The sequence below is a fragment of the Prorops nasuta genome, unplaced genomic scaffold (assembly GCF_024137725.1).
Source record: "Prorops nasuta isolate Cenicafe-Biocafe unplaced genomic scaffold, Cenicafe_Pnas_1.2 PNAS00004, whole genome shotgun sequence".
In the NCBI taxonomy this organism is placed as follows: domain Eukaryota; kingdom Metazoa; phylum Arthropoda; class Insecta; order Hymenoptera; family Bethylidae; genus Prorops; species Prorops nasuta.
Window position 1 is genome coordinate 524,575 of NW_027116801.1, and position 24,749 is coordinate 549,323.

General features: G+C 39.9%; 3 protein-coding genes across 4 annotated transcripts; 1 reads left to right on the forward strand and 2 right to left on the reverse strand.

The window, feature by feature from the left end:
- Window positions 1-125: 125 nt before the first annotated feature.
- On the reverse strand, window positions 126-13,075 carry LOC136773073 (UBA-like domain-containing protein 2-B). Its single transcript, XM_066726449.1, has 4 exons — window positions 12,011-13,075; window positions 7,851-7,928; window positions 2,952-3,045; window positions 126-2,368 (listed from the first exon to the last, which is right to left on the reverse strand). Exons 1-4 carry the CDS (start codon window positions 12,116-12,118, stop codon window positions 2,208-2,210), a joined length of 441 nt encoding a protein of 146 aa, XP_066582546.1. The 5' UTR covers window positions 12,119-13,075; the 3' UTR covers window positions 126-2,207.
- Window positions 13,076-13,228: 153 nt separating this feature from the next.
- CSN6 (COP9 signalosome subunit 6) lies at window positions 13,229-15,184 on the forward strand. 2 transcript variants are annotated; one of them, XM_066726447.1, is made up of 6 exons: window positions 13,229-13,275; window positions 13,353-13,714; window positions 13,775-14,058; window positions 14,135-14,300; window positions 14,497-14,690; window positions 14,769-14,909. In XM_066726447.1, exons 2-6 carry the CDS (start codon window positions 13,453-13,455, stop codon window positions 14,907-14,909), a joined length of 1,047 nt encoding a protein of 348 aa, XP_066582544.1. In that variant the 5' UTR covers window positions 13,229-13,275; window positions 13,353-13,452. The 2 variants fall into 2 exon arrangements, with proteins under 2 accessions (XP_066582544.1, XP_066582545.1); XM_066726448.1 differs by adding an exon at window positions 15,048-15,184 and having other exon boundaries at window positions 13,237-13,714; window positions 14,769-14,912.
- Window positions 15,185-16,202: 1,018 nt separating this feature from the next.
- LOC136773071 (uncharacterized) lies at window positions 16,203-22,717 on the reverse strand. Its single transcript, XM_066726446.1, has 15 exons — window positions 22,238-22,717; window positions 20,993-21,131; window positions 20,464-20,660; window positions 20,242-20,383; window positions 20,037-20,133; window positions 19,738-19,932; window positions 19,423-19,575; window positions 19,052-19,328; window positions 18,505-18,779; window positions 18,128-18,345; window positions 17,833-18,020; window positions 17,427-17,707; window positions 16,870-17,136; window positions 16,451-16,633; window positions 16,203-16,375 (listed from the first exon to the last, which is right to left on the reverse strand). Exons 2-15 carry the CDS (start codon window positions 21,121-21,123, stop codon window positions 16,217-16,219), a joined length of 2,763 nt encoding a protein of 920 aa, XP_066582543.1. The 5' UTR covers window positions 21,124-21,131; window positions 22,238-22,717; the 3' UTR covers window positions 16,203-16,216.
- Window positions 22,718-24,749: the final 2,032 nt, after the last annotated feature.

A 24,749-nucleotide genomic window follows, 5' to 3' on the forward strand; every position in this document is an offset into this window, starting at 1 on the left:
TCTCATATATGACTAACTTGGATGTAATATAGAATATATTGCAATATATTATCTTATGTAAATAATAAAAGAACTTTATTTGGATATCCTTACAACAAGAGAAGTAACATAAAGAAATGTTTGACTTGTCTTAATTTATTTTGTGATTTTATTTCAAAAGTAAAGTTTGTTCGTAATGTATTACAAGACATAAAAAAATGTACATAACAATCTTTTATATATAATAAACTTCAAAAGTAAGTTCCTCTGAGGTACACTGGGCATAAACAAAAACCTTATACGAAGGTCGAACCATGTATGAAAGCACCATTATTAATAATGAGAGAATAAATTGCTTGAAAATTATTTACACAATTATTTAACTTTAAACGTCAAATAAACAATAGTAGTCTAAAATTTGCAAAACTCAAAAATAATAAAGCGTATACATTATGGAAAAATGTCTCATCTTACTCTTTTTAATTACTAACATCTATTATATTTACACAATTGAATGCACATTTATGAAGCTGCAGTGAAATTTGAAAACTTGACCATACCATCCTTGAAGAGGCTTATCTTTTAAACAATATGGTGCAAATTCTACATATGTATGGAGGTATACTTTTTTTATACTTGCTATATTTATTATATTAAAAAGCCGAGTATCAGTATAGTGATAGGCTTTTATCAAGAAAAATATGTAATACAATAATACCCACATAAAGAAATTTATATGGAAGATATCATTTTTAGTTGCATGAAAATTATTGTCTATCGAAGAAACGCTGTAATTGTAAGTAACTAGCTATTACGTTAGTGTCTTCAGCCAGCAGGCTAAGATTTGAAATTCTGTTTGATGATGCGGTCAAGGTGGTACAGCTCCATGATCCGATGTATACGAAACAATAACTCAAGTTCGATATTTTTGAGCTAGGCTTTAATTTGCAAATATATGATTTATCAACTAGAATTAATAGGCTTTTTGAGTAACTTTACAATAAATACCCTAACAATCATCACATAATTGAGAAGTAGCTTTTTACAATTTTTACATAATAAAACATGATAATTCTTCTTTTGCCCATGTTTAGCCTCATATTTTGTATTTTGTTAAAACATTTAACATTGATTTCGTTTTAACTTTAAATTTTTTATACCACAAAGGACTTTTAACGTTACGACGAAATAAAGTTGGCTTAAAAATAAAAGGCCAATTTTAAAACGCTTAGCCACTGTGAAGTATTCTAAAGAGTGAGCAAAGTAGGATTGGATAGAATCCAATTTGTACCTTCGCTTAATAGGGCAAAGGATAATCATTTATTGTTCATTATTATCGAGTGAGGAGACGAAATTCTGAGCGTTATATTCAATGCCAAGGGTGAGCTTATAAAAGTGGCTTCAGGCAAGAAATTATTCCATCTCTTTCAGTAGAGCGCCCACTCGAGAATCTCAACTCAGTGCACAGTGTTTTCAACATTGTTTGCAAACATTTTGCTACGCATTAAAATTCTCTGAAGATATTCTATCTAGGAAACGCTAAAGAATCGCTGTTTTCATTGTTATAGGAACTAACGTCCTGGCTCTAAAAAAATAAACACGAGTCCCTTACTACGCCATTTTCGACATAGGTTGAAACAAGAACTTTCACACTAAATGACTGTATACCTCATAATCTGTTCTGAAGGAAAACATTTAATTCTCCACGTCGTTCATCTAACATCCTTGAATCATCAACACTGGTATCTAAGATTCTTAGTCATGGCTTTTACTTGGTACTTGTGATATGATCTTTCGCTAAGATCTACAGCCCTGATAAGAATTCATGATACGGACCATCTTAGACAATGCCTTTCAATCGTTTACAATTAGGATCATAAGCCAAATTTCCTGCTAAGAATTTTAAATAGGATCAATGGCTAAGATCTATCATTGAAGGGCTTACTAGAATAAAAACCCAGGTTTTTCGTGCCTCCTTGACAGCCTCTAGCTAGGATCCAAGGCTCGGGTAAGAGCTCCGTTAAAACTAATTGTCTCATATAGCCATCTCTTTGTGTCTATCTCTTTTACATATATGAACAAGTCCATGATTTTGTGGGTGGCTGTTTCTCTCAGGAGTCTGCTGCTTCAACTAGTATCGGCTGCTCGCAAAGTCCTGGTGGAGCCCGTGGTAGTAGAACGCGTTGGCGTCTAAATATATCGCGCATCACCTCGGCCCGAAGTCTGTTTTATCTTTGCGGTTCACCCAGGCCGAACTGCTGCTGATTTTGTGTTTGTTGCTGCGCACTGCCGGAGACGCTACACCGAGTGCCGTGATGCTGCGCCGCCTGTGCTGCCATCGCAGCCGCTGCCGCATTTTGTTGTATGCCATTTTGACTGGGCGACATGCCTGCAAAAGAAAACAACATGACCATCTAAGGGCTCCCAAAGAAACTGGTTTCGCCCAGCAACCAAGCGCTTTCAAGGATTCTCATAAGAAACCCCAGCCTTCCCTAGCCATGTGTAATAAAAGGAATTTCCACGTCGGATGTCAAATGTATTTGATGCGTCAACGGCAAAGCTTGTCGAAAGGAATTGGGTGCAACGTGTACCTCCGCTCCAACCAACATTTATCGTGCATCACTCGCATGGATCAGAGAACTTTATATTCTATATTCTTCTAGAGTTTCTTGCAAAAAAGAAATCAGGCTAATGCGACGATTGATCGGGTGGAAATTGACGCGAGGCTCTTTATCGTGACTACTTAAAAGAAAAAAAAAAAAAAAAAAAAAAAAAAAATGGAGAAAATTAGAAATTTCAAATGCATTAGTCAGGGTCTAAAGATATTTCAGTGTTTTGCTTCGAGTGAAATTGACTCAGGAGGAAATCGATATTACATGGAAGAGGAAGCGGAAAGCCCCGAATGAAAGGTGAAACGGGCGATGGGTAGCGGCGTAACAACGTGGGCTGAAAATGTAGCATGGAACTCTTACCCAAAGGTGTTTTGTCACCAACCGAAATTTTGGAGAATGCCAGCAGAGCGTCTGGGAAATTTGGCGGGGTAGCCGGAGTGTTACATGGCGTTATCTGTAAATTAAAAGAGCAGAGATACAACATTATCAAACCCTTCAATCTTGATTAATTGATAGCATCGAGAGACAAGCTGCTGTCTCGACGACATGTAATTTAAAAAGCCACCAAAGCACAACAATCTTTCACGCCAATACTAGCGTTCTAATTTTTTAATTCGTTTCTACAAAAGAAACAACCGCTTGCCTAATTGCTAATCCAACGAAACTTTTATGCTATAAAGTAGTACATATTGTAGCTTTCGAATGAGACCACAAAGGTTCGAACCGTTTCACGCAATGCCAAGACAACATAATCCTATGGTAAAAAGTCGCCACCATTTCCAGTCTGTTAAAAGTTACTTCGGTTCAAATACTGCAGGCCTATCGTTAAATAATTTCCAAACCAATTCAATTTGACAAAAACAAATAAATAAATAAAATAGCAGTGACAACATTTTTCTACACGCATTTTATATCACGAATTGCAAATCTGAAACGGCTCATCCTACAGCTTTCGATCATTTCACGATACATATTACTAACGCACAAAAGGTAGATTAATATTAATTTAGCGCTCTCGATATAGCGAATCTATTATGTGCAATTGCGTTAAGAAGAAATGGGTTTTAAACGGATCGAATAGACAGGATGTTATGCGTCATCTACAACAAGGTGTTGTAACTCGTAAGAGAGTGTGGTGGGTGGGTGGTGTGGATGCGAAAGACTCTGGAGAGTTTTCTACGAGATCAGCAGTGAGCAGCATTGATAGTTAAGGTCGTCGAACTGCCAGGTCGGATGACGTCAGGGAACCAGGTGAACGAGCAGACATACAGTGTGCACAATACAATATGCACACGCGTGTACACTCGATGGCCCCGGAGCGAGGATCTCAACTTAAATTCAACAGAAGCTCAACAAGTTTCCATTCCATGTCATTTATATGATAAGTTTCAGAGATATATCGACACCTTCCAGTCACGCACTATCATGCTTATAAATGCTGACGATAAGCTCTAATAAAAATAATCCCAAGATTGGACGGTAAAGTTGAATCAGACATTTCGATAAGATCGCTCTTAAAGAGTTGCGGGAGAGAGAGAGAGAGAGAGAGAGAGAGAGAAAATAAACATCTTTCGAAAAGCTGAATCGTGGGATCATCCTCTTTAACATGGAGTCCTCTTTTTGCCACAGGTATTTCTCAAGAAGTGTAATGAGAATGAGACTTTTAACGCAAACAACTGGAGGTTGTGTCGTTTATCCAGGGAGCATTGAAATTTGGCACACGACTTATCGGAATGCCAACGACTCAGAATAGTAACACTTCTAGTCTGGTGACCAGTATTGCCAGTGGTTCTCTGCCCTTAGCGTTACATCTCGAATTCCTGGTGTGTCACATTCGTCAGATTGGCACAAGATAGCATCGTTGATAGTTGAAAAACTTCCTATCTCTTAACAACTACCGGCCAGTGAGACTACCCTCCCTCCTCCTTCCCCCTCTATACTATACAAACTATATACGAGCAGCAACCTATGTTTTCGGACGGCCCCTGTAAATGTCTCCAATCAATTATGGTTATTTATAGCCACGAATGAGCGGACGTAACGAGAAAATATACATAAGAAAAGTGCTTTCGTTGAATCGAAATAAACTACAATGTGTAATCGTTAATAATCGAGGAGATAATAAAATATAAATTTTATTTATAGACGAGAGGTACAACACAAGTTTCTCAACTTTGTCATTTTATCGAAACTTTCATTCGCCGCTCACTTAAAGTGAATGGACAAAGGCAAATTAATTTGATCAGGCTTTGCCGTGTTATTCGCTTAAGTAGCGATCAGCGCGAAGGAAAAAAGTCGTTTACATAGAGTTTATGGAGATTTGTCTTTTTCTTGCTTGTTTGTTTTCTTTCGTTTTTTTGGCGACGAATTTCCAGGCATTTTTTAAGACGCGCGACGCCCTTGCAAGAACATTCACTTTTCATCCTTTCACGAATAGTTTCTCCAATCGAGATTATCGATTCAACAAAGTCTCACGATTATCTTCAATATTCATTTCTCGCCGATATCCATTCGCCCTTATTTCGTCCTGTAAATAAATCAAACCTGATTAATCATTCAAAGTCTCGCCAATCGGGAATAGTCGTAGAAATATTTTCGTCCGAATCGCACAGAATTGTATTACCTACGAACCTAACGTGGAAGCCTGAAAAATTGTTTTCAGATTGAATCTCACGGAACGCTCAGCGATTGGCTGAGAAAAAAGAGTTTGAACATAACGCGCGGACCAAAGGGAAGACGTCGGCTTATAAATAAAATATTGCCAAGAAATATAATAGCGTTTTAATAAAGATTCGTGATTTCTCACGGCATAGAATGTAAATAAAAGAGCGATAAGATAATTTTATTGAAACAGCGATTTAAAAATATTCATACGTAAATGTAAATAAGATTATTTTATCGTTTATATTGGTGAGAAAGTCGGAACATGGCCGAAAATCGCGCGAGGAGAAATATATATAAATATATATATATTGAAGGGTAAGAATAATAATAATAATAGAGTATATATATTGTAAAAAATAAAACGCGATGGAAGAGGAGGTTTGTTTGAGAGCAATAAAAGAAGTATATCGGTAAAACAGCAACAGAGCGAGCTGACACGTGGCAGCTAATTCAAATAAGAGTCTGTCGAAAGTTCACGAGTTACGTCTGTTCTAACGAGCCGGGCCAGCCTTAATGATGAGGCCACCATTTAATATATTTTCAGCCTCGGTAACATCAACCCCCCCCCCCCCCCCCCCCCCACCTGTGTCCTCCAAAAATAGACAATTTTACTCTCCACGAAATTCACTCTAACCCACGATAAACATATTTTCCAAAATACCAACCAACTTATTCCATACTTAAAATATTCTCTCAGAAAGCGGCTAAATATCAATGATAAAAACGACTGACTAAATCGGTATTATTATTTTTAAAAAAATGATACGTCGCTGTAATCTTAGCAAATCTGAAATCAAAATATTTATACTTGGCAAAGGATTTGTACTGAGCGACGTTACATACAAGTTCTAAAGAAGTATAATTCAATTCTTTCTTAGACGATGATTCATTGTTGACAAACAGTTATGACTGACTGCGCTTGAAAAGGCACGGTAAAAAATAAAGCTAACCAGCAGGTATATATTTATTCCCTCAACCGCGCGCGCGCGTTCTCCTCTACTTTGTATAAAACGAAACTAATTTTATCATACACCGTTATTATAGAGCGGAAAAGAAACTCCTTTCTACGAGTTATGAAAATTATTTCGATCACCGTAGTTATTCAACTATGACGAGTAACGCTGCAACAACAATTGCATTTAAATCGATTATTAAACTATTCTATCAGTCACCATTCGCGCATATTATAAATAAAAACTATATGCACCGAGATAAAGCCAGAAGAATCCAGTTAGAGTTCCATTTTATAAGACGAAAAATCAGTAGTTATTGTCCTCTATTGTACAATCAGAAAATGTCTTTGGAACTCTTAAAGAGTTCGAGAGAGAATACTTCTTTCGTTTCATAAGAACTCCCTGACTGTTCGAACACAATCTGTTTATTGGTCGGATGTAGGATTCCTTTCAAATTAATCTTGTCGTAACAAGTAATGTCTTGTATGTATATATGCATATACATCGTTAAGAGATTTGTTTTTCAATAACTGTACAAAAATTCCGAAGAATGGAGAAGAGAGAATTACAGACTGCAAAAGTCTTGTGAGTCGAGCGATTGCGCTACATGATTTTCGTCTTCGATTACTTTGGTATATCTTCGACTCGTGCAAATTTGTAATATGCACGTAAAACGTTTGCGTCACGTGCGAAACTTCATTCGTTATGCAGTCGTAAATTTGTCCAAGGCATCTGGAAAAAGATAATTGCATATTTGTGCAAGTAAAACAAGATTTTTTTCTCAGCAAATTGATCCGATATATTATAATTTTGTCCTGCTGCTTAAAAGCCTGATTTTTTATTACTCCCGGCTACATGGCCAATAGCACAACAATACTATTATTATTTAATGTTACCGCCAACGCGTCACACCTTTTATCTACATCAGCAGCAACACGACAAAAAGTCTGCTGGATATGTGGAAGATAAAAACTGAGAGCAGTCTTAACGTTGAATAAGAATCGGAAGTGAGAGAGTAAGAGGGAAATGAGTTTTTTCAGAGAAAACTTTAGCGGGGGCTGGGTAACGTTGTATCAAGGTCAAAGAGACACCCCAATCGATTATCTTCCGCTAGTGCACGCATGCACACAGGAATCTCGCAAGGCAAAGGCAAGGACGGTTTTGACCAACCAAAAGAGTTCCGTCGTTATTTTCCTTTTTCGCTACAATAATTTTTCCCGACTTACCCTGCCCAGTTACGGTACACACCCTGAGATTTAATTTCTGGTACGTTCTATACACAATCAATATTATTGTTAGCACAAAAATTACTGAGAAATTTTTTGTACCCCTGTGTTTACATTTAGAAACGGTCACCCGACCGTTGAGTGGTAGCTTTAGCTGAGTTTAGCGTGAACTTTTTTTAGCCAGGATTCATTAGAACTGGCTCGACCCGTTTTATTATTGTTTACATTCGTGTTCCGAGTATAGGAATAAAAGCTTGCTTGACATTAACATACTACAATTCCACGGGTTGGTCTATCTTATGTAATTCTTCGACATCTGTCTTCTCCATTTTCGGTAAAGAAACATCTTTCGATTTTCAATTCTGTGGTCTCAGACATCTGCTTCTTCTTGGATTCCTCGAAAATTCTCAACTCACCTGACCATAATGCGTACCAGCCCCTTGAGTACAGGGGGGCCCAATGGCAGCCTCTTGGAAGAAAATACTGAGCGCAGTCTGAAATTACACAAAAGAGATAATTAGATACACAGTAAACTCCCATTACACCTATAAAATGTTTGTATTTAAGCTCGAGTTTATTCCGTTTATCTTCATTTAGTTCCAAAACGGATCGCTCAGCAACGGAATATAAACGACCAATATTCCAATGATACATATTGATACAAGCAAAGCAATTTATGCAAATGCTGACCTACAAAGACTCCCCTTGCCAGAAATGGTAATCTCCTAAGCCAGCTGGTTTAGACAATTGCTCAGGTATATAAATTGGAGATATTATCATCCTTCGAATGCACCGAATTTAGTTTAAAACTTTTATCGAGAAAATTACTCGTTTATTCCAGCCATTACCAGTCTACACTTTTATAGATTTTTGCCAATTGAGTTCGCGTTTATCCGCAGGAATGTTGTTAACAATTATTCACAAATAAGATGCTATATATGTTTGGAGATATTTTTATGCAACGTGCAGCGCCTAGTTGTGGTACGTACGATTATTTTAAAACGCCGATGGATATTCCTATTGCACAAAGCAATTACTTCAGGATCGAAATAAAGGCGCGTTTGTACATGGGGATTTCGCCAATGGAATTTACATATTTCTTCTCGCGAATCCTTATCGGAAGTATATATTGTTCGATGACAGATAGATATAGTTGAAATTTTCGAAACGACGCGCAAAGTTGAGCGGTGGCAGGATTATTTCGGGACGTCGATAGAGAGATGCTGCTGCTATTGCAAAAGGCAATTTCCTCGGGATCGAAATAGAGTCGCGTGCTAGAGGAGATAATAGAGTGGATTGTGTGCAAATTTCAGCCTGGATTGGGCCGAGCAAAGCGAAAACGCTGCAAATCCATGGCGAGTTTCCTCGACGGGAATCGACGATCGATCAACTTAGGACTCTTGCTTGAAATTCCAGAGAGGTAAGCGGGATAGCGGCGTGTATTTATTTGCCATTCCGTGAAACGAATGTGGGGTAGGATGGAGGGGAGGGGGGGGGGGGGCTCGCAGCGCGCTGCGTCTAGTGACACGCGAGACGAGAGACGATCGTCCAAATAGTTCACTGCAGTCTCACTGCAGTTGGACATGCACCAATCGAATAAATAGTTCTCGCTTAACTTTCAATGGCTCGCTCCATAAACATTGTCTTCAGCGACCAACCAACCAATCATTCGAGCACAACTCGCACAGTTCCTCTCCGGCAAAATTCGTCCTCTCGGAAAATCTTGCTTTGCAACAACATTACTCGCTGCAACAAGCCATAGTAATACTTAATAATTGTTCAATTAATTCATGCGGAATTAATTAAAATCTTTGACATTAACAGTGTACAATGTGAAAAGAATTTTTTAAGCGTATTCGAATCTTCGGTAAACGAAGTTGTAGTCGGTGAATATGATGCTTCTCGGAGGAACGTTACTCATCGGGACAGGCGATATTAATTTTAAATTAGTCTTGAATTAAGTCATACAACGAATGAATCTCTTGGAAATAAACAATGTTGAACGTCCTACTAATCATTACAGTTGATATACAGGCGTGTGGTAAAACGCGTCCATGAAAAATGTTGCTTTATTAGAGGAACTTTATTCCTCAGAGAGCTATCAATATAAACCTCTGTGCTGTATACGTGGTTTAAATACTTCAGACTTTGCTTTAGACAAATTTAAAAGATTGTTTAATGACAATTTTCTTTGTATCACCATTTCACTCCAGTGGAATAAAATGTATTTGTTCTAATTCAATCTCTCTGTTTACATCGATATAATATTTATCCTCGCACATTGTTAAAATTCTAAAAAATATCCATCATTCCTGCTGCGAAATTAATATACCTTTTGAGAAAAACCGTTGAAACAATACAACAGTGAAGTAGGTTTTCTCAGCTTTAAAAATTCAATCGACCATTCACGGGCTCGGGGATCCATTCAAATACTTTTTTATAGACTTTAAAAGCTGCCTAAAAACGGGAAGCCCCATTAAAACCAAGACGCATGGTCATGTTACAAATACAGGACAATGATTAATTTTTAATTATTGGCCAATTAACTCATCGAACAAATTAAGATCTTTGACACTAACGTTGTTGATCGTGCAAGGAATCATTGAAGCATACAGAGGCCTCCGGTAAAAAGCGTCCTCTGTGAAAATATTGCTTTGGAGGAACATTATTCACCGAGGCAGGCGATATCAATTCTCAATCATTGGCCAATTAACTCATTGAGCAAATTAAGATCTTGCTTGGAAAGTGCTGGAACGAGTAATAAATGGATTAACAAAGAGGCAGCAGTATACACACACTAGAGGAGTATCGTAAGCCGTTGTTAAAATGCTTTAAATATCAACGAGAGAAAGTTATCCTATACAATGTTTGTTTATGTTTATCCTTATTGCTCGAAGAAAGCCAGCGAGAAAGAGTGGAGAGCATCGAGAGGCAAAGTTTGCCAATTCTCTCGCTCCCATTCATTTCGAGGCTTTCTGGTAAAACTTTGGATACATAGTGAAGCGCTTGGTTATTTCTCGCCAGTTGCGCAAGCATTCAATGTTTTTCAAACGATGACTCGTATATCTGCGCGTCATATGCCCTCCCGCGTTTTCCGTCAAACAGACGTGAAAGTATGCTGAATGGAAATCACAGCAACCCGGAGAAGAAAAAGCTAGCGATATGATGTTAGCTGCCGCATTATTATCTCCAGGTCGAACAAGATTTTCCACACTTTTTCCCCATCGCTGGACCACTGATAACCATCTCCCCTTGCTCCGCGCACCGGCCACTCGGTTCTCAACATTGGCCTTTTTTCTGCTAGGCGAACCGATAAGTGGATATAGAAAAACTCGTCAGATAAAGGAGCTCTGTCTGTTACAATCGAATGATTCAGTCGTATCGAGCATTTACCGTGGTCCGATCACACTGCAGTTAATAGAAGTGAACTGAAAAATGGGAGACAAAAAAAATCCTTCAAATTCAGCAGTTTTGTGAAAAAATAAATTAATAAATTTTTCGCTTACCAGCAGGACAGATTCATTATGTACTTTCATTTGCTGGAATGAGTTGAATACGTTTCTCATCGTTGTTTAGGAATTTTAGTATATTTCTCGAGAAACATATTATAATAGTTCATGGCACGATGCCAGGAAAAAACGAGAAACCTGAAGCTAGCCAGACTGAAAACAGACTCTACGACATTGGAGGCTAGCGTATTATAACGTTCGAGTGTGCTAATGGCTGCCACTTCATAATATTGTGATAATGTATATCCGTCAAAGCATTCTATTCTGATATTGCACATGTATTTTAAGTAGGATTTAAAACAACATGTCTTTCTAATTTGTCCATTAACGCACGTTGTATTATTGTTTACATTCACGAACGCATACCAAACAAACGTCAGGCGAGTAATTAGAAATTCATGTGTAAAAGCACTTCCCGATAATTTCTAAAGTAGACTAAATTTAGAAAAAATACTATTTATTATGCAATTGAATTTCTACTTACTCATTACTACTGGTCGATTATTGCAACGTTTGTACATTTTATCGTACAACATTGGTTAAGAGCAAAAAGCGATGTTTACATTATTATAGGCTATCATAAACAGTACCGCGAAACTGTCTGGTAAACATGAGAAGACACCGAAGAAGTATGATCTTCAACAATGGATAATGCGATTGATGAAAAAAAAAACAGTTGAGGAAAAATATAACCAACTTTCGAGTAATTCTTCTTATGAATGAAGCGACAATGGTTTGCCTGTGGTAGTAAGCGCGTTCATTGACACAAAACAAAAGTGACCTTGCGGTCCATTGTCTAATCAGGTAATAGTGAAATAATTTATAAGCGCAGTTGAACCATTAAAGTGTCAATTGGACCTAGCGTAAATTGATTACCAAGCTGGAAAGCTTGACTGTGTGAGGTGGCACACGTATATATACATATATACACGCTGTGTATCTGTGTTATGTATTGGATGGTGAACCCATCCGCCATTTTTGCTTTGTTTACGTAGTCCCGGAATATCGAACGGAATATTCTGGGCCGTGGTAAATAACGAATAGCTGGAAAATGGTGGATTTCTTACCTCGAATTGCCAATGTGCCGCCTGCAGGAGTTGCTTAGCTTGTTCTCTGGCGCAACCAGCGGCCAGAACGAACTGATTTATCATCACTTGCTCGCGAAGGGCGTCCATTTTTTCTTAACTATTTTCCACGAGGCTCTCGAATCGGCCAAGCCGGAGCTCCTTCAAGCTTTTGACAGCTCTGCGGACTCTGCTGCAAGCTTTCGTCTCGCTTAATTCGCTTCAACAGCGAGCGCGGCGAACGAGAGTGGCGGTGTACCCCTTGTTTTCAAAACTAAACTCATCGCAGGCAACTGCAAGGAAACATCGGCATGCGCAGGGACGCAGAAATCTTGACGTCATCAACTATGGCTCTTTTGTTTCTGTTTGGACCTCTTCCCATTGACGGACTCACTCCCCACCGGAAGCCCACGGGTTTAATCCAACAGGGCCAATATACGACTTCCACTACAGAATCCTTTCCATCACTAACTTTTTTTTATTTCACAACTTTCTTAACAACGAAGAAACAATTTTTCTCATTTGCGAGATAAGAAATGATATCCCAAGCACCGGAATATTATGGTGAAGTTTGCTGGTAAAGCCGTAGCAAAGTGTGTTGTATCGTTTTATCACTGATTTGCAGCGCCCGCTATCGTTTTTTTCAAGTAGCACTCGCTTTCTTCGGTTTGTTTTCAAAAACTGACTAACCCACGAGCAGCTTCAAAAGAGTCTTCGACCTCTGCGCGATAATTAAGGAGAGGGAGAGAGACATGTGTGGAGACTCTGACTGACGTCATCAACTATTCACCAGCAAGATTCTTGTGTTTGGAAACCTTATGTTTACCGAGCACACTCCCTACCTCAAAACAAAATATTTCATATCAACACGCATCAATTCACGGAAGCACACTCATGTTTTAAAAGATCTCATTTTACAATAGTATTAAACAACAGTTCCTAAATAGACTACCTATTTGTTACGAGACACTTTTGTTAGATTGTTCGATACTTTTCTAGAAGAAGTATTGCTTGCGGAATGTTATATAAGCATGCGGAATAATGTTATATCACACTAATTTTGTGCCGTGAACGGCCATCATGCTGTTTACTGTTTATTGTTTTTGACGTACAGCGCCACTAGTCATGTTTTCACGATGGTAAAGCAGATTACAAGTAATATAAAAAAAAACAACATAATGACCAAATCGTGGTAAAGAAGATATTGCGTTTGTTCCATGGAGGTATGTACATACGAACGAAGAAGAAGTACCTGGTGCTCCCTACAGGTACATACTCTTACTTCTTAGTGCTTCTTTTTAGTTCGTAATCGTATGTATGTACCAGTTCGTTCGTACATTCGTAGTTCGTTCCGTTCGTTCGTACCTCCATGGGCCAGAGGCTGTGTTTTAAGGTTAGGAAGTTCCCATCACTACTTGTCGGTGGTGATACTATAAAAAAGAATCATGAACGATCAGAAGCAGCAGCATTCAAACGAGATGGAGATCGACGAAAACAATGCTGTTTCGGCAGATGTTCCAATGGAAGTCACACAATCTACTTCTGAAGGATGTTCCTCAATGTTTGCTAATTCTAATACTACGATTAAAGTCATGGCTTCGTCTGGTACTGTTGGTTCAGTCTCTATCAGTTTGCATCCTCTGGTTATTATGAATGTCAGCGAGCATTGGACTAGACTAAGAGCTCAGGAAGGAAGCGATCAGTTAGGTATAAGGTTATTTTAATTTTATAAAAGTTTCTAGCTCCATAGCTTACTCATTTTTTCAGTGTATGGTGCATTGATTGGAAAGCAAAAAGGCCGTAATATTGAGATTATGAATTCATTTGAGCTATTATTTAGCTGTTTCGGTGATGATGTTGTCATTGACAGGGATTATTATAATACAAAAGAAAAACAATTCAAACAAGTATTTAGCGAAATGGATTTCTTGGGTTGGTACACGACTGGTGACTTGCCCAATGAGAAAGACATTAGGGTGCACAAGCAGCTCTGCGAAATTAATGAGAGTCCTGTTTTACTTAAACTTGACCCAAGGTCTAAAAACACAGATGTAAGCAATTTAGCTAATTGATTATAATAATATAAAAGGCTCTTTTGACAGTTTTAAAAGCTTAAATGATTTTCAGCAATTATCAGTATCCATGTACGAATCTGTTATTGATTTAGTTAATGGAGAGGCTACTATGCTGTTTGTTCCATTAACTTATACCTTAGCTACGGAAGAAGCAGAGAGAATAGGAGTCGATCATGTTGCTAGAATGTGTAGCAATGATCAAGGAGAAAGCTCTTTAGGTAATTGTGAAGCTGGGTATCCGCTTGCGGATATTGCTAGAGTAGAGTGGCTCATTGTGTCTCAAAAGTATCCGAGTCAAAATGCAATATGAGCAGTGCCTTAAGCGAATACCCATTGTAATCCAATTGTGTGTGTGTGTGCAAGTCGACTTTTGCACGGTACTAGTTTTTCTGATAAATCTTTTCATTATTTCAGTTGCAGAGCATCTAATAGCGCAACATAGTGCAATAAAAATGTTGCACTCGAGAGTAAAACTTATCTTGCGATATGTGCAAGCTGTACAAAATGGTGAACTGAAAGGGAATCATGAAGTTTTAAGAGCAGCTTGTTCTCTTGGTCATCGGTTACCAGTATTACACAGCCCCAGATTCAGAGCAGACTTTTATAATGTAAAGGACTTCATATTCCTTTCTATTAAAATTTTAATTTGAACAGAAATAAAAAAAAACATGATTTTCTTTTTTCAGCAATGCAATGACTTTGGGCTTATGACATACCTTGGTATAATAACCAAAGGATGTAACAACACCAATCAATTTGTTAATAAATTCAATATTTTATATGATAGGCAAGGTGTAGGTAGACGGCTGAGGGGGCTCTTCTTTTGATAGGTCAGCAAAAGAATTTACTATTTTCTACTCGTCTTTTTTTTTTTTTTTTCACAAATTTCACTAACACCCCTCAAACTTTGGATGTACAATTCAAATATTCCTTCATTCATTCAATAAATATTATGTAACTTGTAGCTACGATGAGATTAAATTCATTATGGAATTTCAATCAGACTGAAGAAATTTGGGCATTGGTGTAATGTCATAAACAAACACATTTTGGATTGTTATATCCCTTTGGCCATAACAGAGAAATTTTAAATATTCAAATAGTGTTTTAAAAGGAATAAGTGAGCATATTTATTAAAACTCTGCAGAGACTTGCATTTATGTTGATTATTAAAAGTGTGACATAATAAAATCTGTGATGAATCTTACAACTTTTTTTTGTACACTGATATCAAGCTAACTTAAAATTATTATTCAATAAAGATTTATTGTTGCGTTTTGTTTCATACAGCATTAGATATTGTACACCTTACATTAGCTTCGAAAGACCTTCAATGTAACAAAATTTGAAATGAAAGATACGTGAAGAATACATTTCGTGCGTAGACACTTTCGCGTTTTACAACAGTTTCGTTCATGCTTATAATGGAAGACCTCTTCTAATCGACACAGCTGATGAAAAATTTTATTTTCATAGGCCATTTAATTCATCATTTTTTCACAAAGCGAAATTGCGAATAACGCATACATATTAATAAAGCAGTTTATTGATTTTTATTAGGCAAACAATGCGAAAAGATTCTGTTTTTTCTTTTTTCTCTTCTAAAAATCTGTTTTATTATTGTAGACTGCCTAAAATATATAATATATAACGTTGTATAAATATTACTGTACAAAATATGGCTTTTTTTTTTTTTTTTTTATAGAATAATGTATCAATATAGTTATTGCATGTTATCAACTTGTTTATTTTTTGTCGATAATGATGGTAGAGCCATTGAAGTATAAACATAACATATTGATTAACATATTAAATAAATCTCCGATATAACTTATTTGACACTTGTGCTCTTGTCATTGTTAATTTCACTAGGAAATATTGTATATGTTTGCGGAGTCTTCGATATATAATATGTTGCAGGATGAATTTCGCGATTCTGATATTCTATTGATATGCTAAAGAATGAGCGAAATTGCCTTACTCTTGATTACAGAAACTTTTCATTCTTGCTGATTCAATCGCGAATAGCGCCAGTTGTTTGAACTTGCCATATTTTGTGCTTGAGAAATTACCGTAACTCCTCTTCGATCATTGATGCAATTACGTCCACCAAGAAAGACAGCATGAATTTTGGCTAAGGACTCGGTTTATCCATGCCGATCAATTCTTCAAAAAGACTATTCTTCCCCTCGATTCTATCCTCGATAATTTGTACAGCGAATCTCAAGGTGGCTGCTGCCAAATCACCCACGGACCAATGCCTGTCCATAAGAATTCTACTCACAGTGTCCAACTGTAACATTGATATTATACAATTAACGTGAGACCTTCGATAAATGGTCCTTGCAGTGACCTGTAGATGACATACCTTTGACAAGCTGGGATGTCCTGAGGTATAATAAATCAATCTAGGAACTCCTGCTAACGATGCGGAGAGCCATTGAATGACAAGCTTTAATTGAGGGTCACCTTTTAATCTCGAGCCACAGCCCCAATTTCCAGTAGCAATAGGCAATAATCCACCACCCTGAGGACTATTTTCATGTGGCAACTGAAAGAAAAATTAACAAACGGTGAAATTTTAAGAAGAGAAATATGTAACTGGAAAAGTTTTGAAAGAGGTTTCAACGTGGAACATAATAATGAGAGACAGAAGTATGAATTAGTGGAAAAAAGAAAAACAAAAAAACATTGATTTGTCAATGCAGAAGGAACATTAATATTGTTATTTCATGCTTGGTTTGAGAAATTTTCTGTTTTAGAGCACTCTGTGATCAATCTGCTCACGTTGTTTACAAAGCATCTTTGCAGCCCATCAATGAAATTAACTGGGCAGTCTTTAGTGTCTGGACTCGACTTTAGATTGCCAATAGCGACAGGCTGAGGCAGATAAACGACAGCTTGGTCTTCTACCAAGGTCTGAAACGACGAAAGCGTAATGGCCCAAAATTTTGTACGTTTGGTTTTCTCGTTCTCCTCGGTTGATTCTTGCGACAGGGCGTCCTTGAAACAATCCTTGGATTCAGATACCTGACTAGCATCATACTCCACCCTCTAAACATACACGAGAAATTCTCCATGAGACTCTGCTCGCTCGATAAATGTGCATATTTTTTATCTGCCAACGAATCTTCTGTCTCTCATTTTATCGTGACGCAATTGAGTAAGGCATGAAAATGAATGATAATTTACGAGACGATTGAATTATCTTGATGAATATTAATTTTGTCGATCGTGATCAAATGAAACGTTTGAGGGGACGAGTGCGTGAAAAAGAGAGAAAGATAAAGGAGGAGATGGAAGAGTAAGTATTAGGAGGATGATTAGTGGCTGGCTCCTCTTACTGATTGCTGTCTCTTGTTCATGTGTCGTGCGAGTTCCAAGCTCAAGCTTCTAACTGCCAGCGCCAGTTTGTGCCTGTGATTGACGTCGTTGGAGTCGAGGAAAGGCTGGGGCTCCCCCTCCTGCACGGGGACACCAGCGAAGGACTCGCTCAGCGCTCGTTTCAAGAGAGAGCCGGCGAATCTCACCACGGCCCTGTCCCTCGCATCCAATTCTCGAGTCTCGTCCGTCATTATCGGATCCTCCAGCCATTTCGAAAGCTGCTCGTACACCTCCTCCAGCTCTGAACAGTAATCTACATCCAAGATGAGCCGTCGCGTGGGTGCAACGATTATTTTCATCGACGAGCCTGATGAGACTCGAGCGAGAGTCGAAGAGAAAGCAAAGGATTTGTATCGATGAGCTTACCAGAATTGTGCTCGGTGCTAAAACTGTATTTACTGCTAGCACTGGTATCCCTCCTCTGGAGATTCGCCGTTTGACTTTGCCTGAACCTACCCAACCACTTTTGCTCGGCTACCAGGGATTCCTTCAGGAATTCTTCGTCGACCGTCTCGTCCCTCAGAACGAATCCTCTGGAGCCTCCTCTCTTGACCCTTCGACAAAAGTTCTTGGTTAGTCCACAATGGCTATACGTATAGGTATTATTGGCAATGTAAACCACCGCCAATCGGCATCACTCGAATCAGTGCAATCGGTTTACTTGATGTCCGCATCGCAAACTCGACTTCCGGCGACACTGATACCAACTGCATAACTGCTTTCGCTGGACTCTGTCATGGAGGAGGATGCGCCGGTCGCTGTACTTTCACGTTGGAGAGCGTCCTTCAAGCGTTGGGCGAAAGTTCCTCTTCTCTCCGGAGTTTCCAGTTGCTCGCTGTACCTTCTCGACATTTTCTTCTCCTCCTCCGCCTCCTCCTCCTCCTCCTCCTCCTCCTCCTCCTCCTCTTCTTCTTCTTCCACTTCTTCTGAATCACATTTTTACTTTGCATTCGAATCTCCAATATGTCTCTCTTCTCTCATTCGTATATTGAGTTTAATTTTTCTAGGAGGTATATACTCACCAATGTCATCGTCAACGTTGTCCTTTGCACTGTGAAAGCTGTCTGTACTTTGACTGTTGCAACTACTGTAGACGGACATTTGCCCGATGGACTGTCGCGTGACAGGCAGGACTTCGCCACTCGAGCCCAGCACGATGAAGCGGTTCCTCATCGTCACCGACGTTTCGTTGCTTATTTTCCGTGGACTGGAGGACCTGACCGATGCCTTTCCATTCGGTTTCGTTCGAACTTCCATCTGCTTCTCCGTTCTTTCTTCCGATCCTTGGTGCTGTATCGCTTCTATCGTCTTACCTGGAAACCCCCACCCCCGAGACGAGTTAAGGTCAGTAGAGGACACTCGTGAGAAACGCGCAAGAGCGGTGGGACATAACTAGATAAATCATTAAGGTGATTCTAATGTGTGCGACTAATCGTCTCAAGGTTTTGCCACGTGCAAGCTCACTGGTACACCAGTCCCCAAGAGTTGTTTTCTTTATGATCGTTTTTCAGCAATCGCATCATGACGGAGCGACGCTTACTCGCTCGGTCTCTCTCATCTCTCGATAAACTATTTTTGTATGCACCTTTAGGAATATTATTGCAAGGATATTGCTTATCGTCGCTTTCAATTTCCGGTGGCGTGCTGCTAAAACTTTCGCCAATCGGCGACAATCTCCGAACACCTAATCCAGTTTCCGCAGGATCTAGTTGAGATTTTACCGGATCCGTCGGGCTGATGGGTACGTATCTCTGGCGGAAGCCGAGCAAGGATTTGTTCGCCTCCCTCAGAATATTGTCCTCCTCGAATTGACTCAGTGGCATTCTTGAATAATCCTCTGGATCGATGCAGCAAATCGTGACCTTGAAATAAACACATTGAGAGACGTTGGATCATTACTGAGGATTAAAAGTTACAAGAATGTACAACGGATCTTGCGCGCTGTTAAAGGTGTACCGTGTTCGGAGTTGATATGGATTCGAATATTGCTCTGTGATTTGGGTCGTTTATCCTGGATATGTGCCTAATACCCTCGATAATTAAGACTTCGTTGTCCTCTAAGGCCTCGACGGAGAGTATCGCTGCGAGCATTTCCGGATGTGTCGCTATCTAATGAGAGAAACATTGCTAGATTGCACATTTTCAACGATACCCGCAGTACACAGGATATAATAGTGCGTTTTTTGTTAAATCGCGCTTGGGCTTTGCGTCGAGGGGGAAAGAAAGAGATAATTGTCATTTGCAATTAAAATATGTACATGGCTTAATTACATGTACAGTTTCTTGGCTAATCTCATCGTCCAAGACTCCACCTCCGAAAATCGTGCTGGCGAAGCAGACGTGCATGACTTTCGATTCGGACTCGACTCGTTCCATTCGTCCTTCGTGACGAATGGTTAAAGGGCAAAGAGGAATCGTGCTCTCCAGCCAGTCCTCGATGGTGAGCCACTGTTTCGAAGTCATGACCTGCTCGAAAGAGACACGTGCATTTTTAATCCGTATATCGATATAAATACACCAAAGTTAATTTTGCCCCAATTCGATCTCTCTGATCATCACGCGTCACATACCTGTCTAGAGATGATGACTCTGCCATCCAAAGCGTGCTCCACTTGGAGGAAATCAAAGTAATGGAATATGCTCCTCAACTTGGCCTTCTGACCCTTCCTACGCAAAGATTTTGCGTCGATCAAGAAAGATTCTTGGTTCGTTCGATCTCGATACGTGAAAGAAAGACGAAGAAGCAATAATTAAAGGACATGCATGTGCACTTACTCGTGAAGATGCTTAAAGAAATTGGAAAAGTTGAAATCCCTGAGCGTTGGGTGAGTCTTGGCCGTTCGTTTTGGATAGGTCGAGAAGAATGCATTGGCGATCAGCGAGGAAACGAAGGCGTAACTGTACTCCACACTGTCGCCTGAATCATCAATCTTTTTTATAAGCTATAAATAATGAGACGAGTGACAGAGGGGCATGGAAGGTGCACGATGGGATTACCTTGCTGCTGCAGGCTGAAGTGCAAGCCCTGAGGAGGTTTGGAAGACCTGAGAGCTTTGGCCCGAGCCACCATTCGTGGTATTGTCTTGGCGAACACCTGTTCTCGCTCGGCAGCATCGAGATCGTCGTTGAGGAAGTCTGCGAGGCCGGAAAACAAATCCGGTTCCTGAACGTCGCCGTCCGGATCGAGGCTGATGCTGGAAAAAGCACGCGAAACATGCATTCGTCATGATATTGTCGAGTGGCCAAAATGATTTCTCGCTGGCGCGGCGTGTCAAAGACCCAGGATACAAAAGCGAAATAGTCGTGTGACATCATCGTCTCAATTTAGTGGCTATACTAATAGTTGGGGACACGTCACTTATCACATCTAAATTTCTCCTATCTCGCAGAGTTGCACCGCGCGACCATCAATTATTTTATCATCGTGCGGAACGTCATCCCTCTTATTATATCATACTTTCTATATAACAATTAAGAAGAATATTTCCGTCTGTTTACTCTGGAATTTCTATTAGACTGCACTTACTTGCAGAGATCGTGCAACCTTTGCATGGCATCCAAAAGATCATCGGTATTCCTGGCAGCAGCTGCTTTGTCGAGTTGCTTTACCACGGCCGGCCACCATGGCAAATCGCATGGTAGCATTACTAGAGCCATTTTGAAACCTGCCGAGAATCACGTTACGAGTTACTATCGTACATCAGCCAAAAACCTCACTCGCTATACGACCAATCAGAAATTTCCTTTTTGTATTTCCTGCAAATCTACACCAACTATTTCCTATATAAACATATACGTATGAAACTTAAGTATATTATAATCGAGCAATATTTTTGGGGAAAACTTTGCCTTTTGCAGATTGATAAACAACCATTCGGTTGACTGTCCTGAGGAAGCATGCAGTACCTCGTGTGTTTAGTGACCCACTGAGCTCGCTAGATTTGGCACGTTGACAGCTTTTCAAGCAGCCGAGATGTGAGATTCTCGAAAGCACAGGTAGTGCTACGCACCTATATAGACTTTTGCTCCAATTTATCTTTTCCGTAATGTCTCGAACGAACAATAATTTCACGATAGTGGATTATTAGCCTGACTATATATATATATATATACACACACAGTGTTATCTACTGAAAGCGTCATCCAAGAAAATTCTCGCTTACGAATAAAATCTTTTCCAAGCCACGTGATTCCAAGTCCTCGATGTATAATAATTCCCGACGAAAGCCACATGATAAATAAGAAATTCTTTTGCAGGCATTTTTCCCTCCATCGATTCTCGCGTTCGACGAGGATGACAACGCACGCGATATTCTTATTCAGTAGTTAATCCCCTCACGTGCACAGCTACGGTAAGTATATACGTCTAATATATATATATATATATATATATAGAAGAATATCGAGAGAGAGAGAGGTAGTCGAGCCGTAAAGCATATCTTAATATTTTGCAGGATTTCAATAAGGAATAACATGCAGAAGAAGGATCGATATAAGTATATTTTATTCTTCCGTTCAGGAAGTGTTTACCGCCGGCGTTTGATTCGAGGGAGGCTCGGGACGTTGAACGCGCAGAAGCGGATCAACTGGCTGGTTTTGAGCGAGCTCTCGACACGAGGCGGCTGTAATTGCATGGCCTCTGGCGAAGGAAATAAGCGTAAACGTGTCCAGAGTCGGCCAGTCGTTGGATAAAAATGAGTTTCAGAGTGTCCCGTGTATGGTTGAACAGCTGCGGGTGAAGCGAAATATAAAAGGAACTGGCGTTAATCACCTGATCAACTGTGACGCAAAAGCTGGAGTCACATTTTGAAACGGGCGACCGCATCAGCGATCGAACATTTCCACTCCTCTGACGTAGCTTCTAGTACGAGCCGGCGGCACATATTCCGGCAACAAAGAAAAACGCTAGACACCGGAAACCTCCTTCTCTCGCACTCTGCAGACGGGAAACGCGGAGTTTCGACTACTGCGGAGGCGGGAGGAGCAGCACTGGACGTAGATTCCGGGACGCGTGACGCGAGTCAATGAGGCCCGGTGAAGCGCGAGTTGGATTCGATTTTTCTCTCCAAAGGTCAAAGTATTCCCCTGAGAAAACGGCGGTGGCGGCTGCGGCGGTGGGAGGCGGGAGGCGAGAGGCGGGCGAACAGGCAGCAGCAGGGCCTGCAATGGCACCGCAACCACGCAGTCACGCAGATACTGCCACTCTGCCTGCCAGTTGCCACCGTAAACTGTCTTTCGCTCTCTCGGACTTGGATTTTACTTTCTCGAATCTCCACGGGTAGCCGCTGGCGCCCCGACGCTATTTATAGACCGACGCCGGCGCCCTGCCAAACCCTATATAGAATTTTTCACAAACACGACGCCCTTTCTCTCTCTCTCTCTCTCTCTCTCTCTCTCTCTCTCTCTTACTCTCTCAGCTTAGCATCGCCGATTCGCCAACCCTGCGGCACACAGGAAAACTTCTACTTTATCATTGTATACATTAGCTATATATCCCATGCAAGAGAGATTAGAATTCTATTTAACTCAATTATAACACGAGTACATTCATCTTATCTCGTAATCTATCATTGCAAGCTTGTGCCATGCTCCTCCAGTGTGTTCCGTAGTTGGCGCAGTGCCAAAACTAGAGTGAGAGAGATGAATAGTAGTAATGAGCCGTATTACACGGACGCTTTCAAGAATTTTCTACTTGGAGTGGTAAGGGAAGGAAGGCTGCTGTATTATCCGCTGTAGGTGACGCGTTCTCGCTCCAAGAAAATATACTATCAATCAGGCTGCCAGTGAATAAATTACCATGGCTAATGGTCATTGTTAATCTTTTCCTGCTTTCCCTTTTTTTTTCTTCCGGAGACTCTATTTACGGGATTAAATTAAACGACCCGTATTTTTTGCAGCACAACTCGGGAGTTTAACCCTGATCCATCCCTCGAGGGACCAAGGGAATGCTTTTTATATACACATGCATAATAACTGTGTGTGGAAGAAACAAAGTCTCCTAATAGATTTCCCTAGGTTCCCAAGCGAGGGGAATTACAGGAGAATGAGGTAGAGAGATGAGAAAGAGAGTTTCGTCGAGCGAGTGAAAGATGGCGCTGAGGAAAGAATGGGTAATGGCCTGGAATAAAATCGAACTTGAGTTTGGTGTAAAGAAAGAGAAGCGAAGGGGGAGCATTGACCAAGCAGGGATAGGGGTGAATACTTGGTAAAGGACATTGAGGGATGAGGAAAATGGGGGAAAAACACCCAAGAGTCTCATCTTTAACTCAGACGTGTCAGCGGACTAGTGTTTTCTACACACGCATCTCTCATTCGGTCATCGACTCTTTGCATCGTCAAATAAACCATTCTTCTGCACCAACACTCAGCCAACCATGCATTTCTATACAAATATAAACTAATTTCTCCAACCCTTGGAGAACTCGTGGGAACCCTCCGCAGAAAATACACTTAACTTTTCTACCAAAGTTTCTTCGGAAATTCTTCGATGCTCCTCAGGATAAATACGAAGCTCTCTGCAGGAAATATAACACCGCAAAATTATTACCGTCGAGCCGGCCGCACCTTTACAAATAATCTCTGTCTGACGATACATTTGAAATCCGATTTCACGAGAAATATCGTGATGCAGGCCACCATAAATATTGCGGCTGCTGTTAAAACTGGGAAACTAGAATCACGCTACATGCGTATATAGAAATCTCCAGTGCGATGCATCGATAAAAGAGTGGAGCTTGTGTTTTTTAGCGACTGCATTGTTTTTATTAACAGAGTGGGAGGGGGAGGCTTCGCCTCGGTGAAAAGAACGAAATTCATTTACCATACTGCATGCGAATTCGTTTAAGAAACTCTTCATTCAAGTAGTAGAATGAATTTTTCTCTTTCGCGAAATTCAGCAGAATTTTGTTCTCCGCAATTAGGTGATATAATTTCTCCAGGACCGTGCAATATATCCTTTTATTATTATGTCCCTTTCGTCCCATTGCTATACTACTTGCGTCATTAATTACAGTTTGCATCAGTGGAATTTCAATATCTTCGATTGCGCATCGGAAACTCTACGGTTTATTCCGGTTAATTCTGGCGCGAGCTAGAATTTCTCTTCGTTAGCCATTAATTTAATATTACAGTCCACTCGTTGGAACTGCTCAAGGCTGTCTGGCTGAAGGAGCATGTCTGGTCGCATAGTTTCACCTAGGATTTTCCTACTTTATGTACGTTATTATGTATATAGCGTATATAATATATATATATAGTACATAAGTCCCAAGGGAAAAATTTAA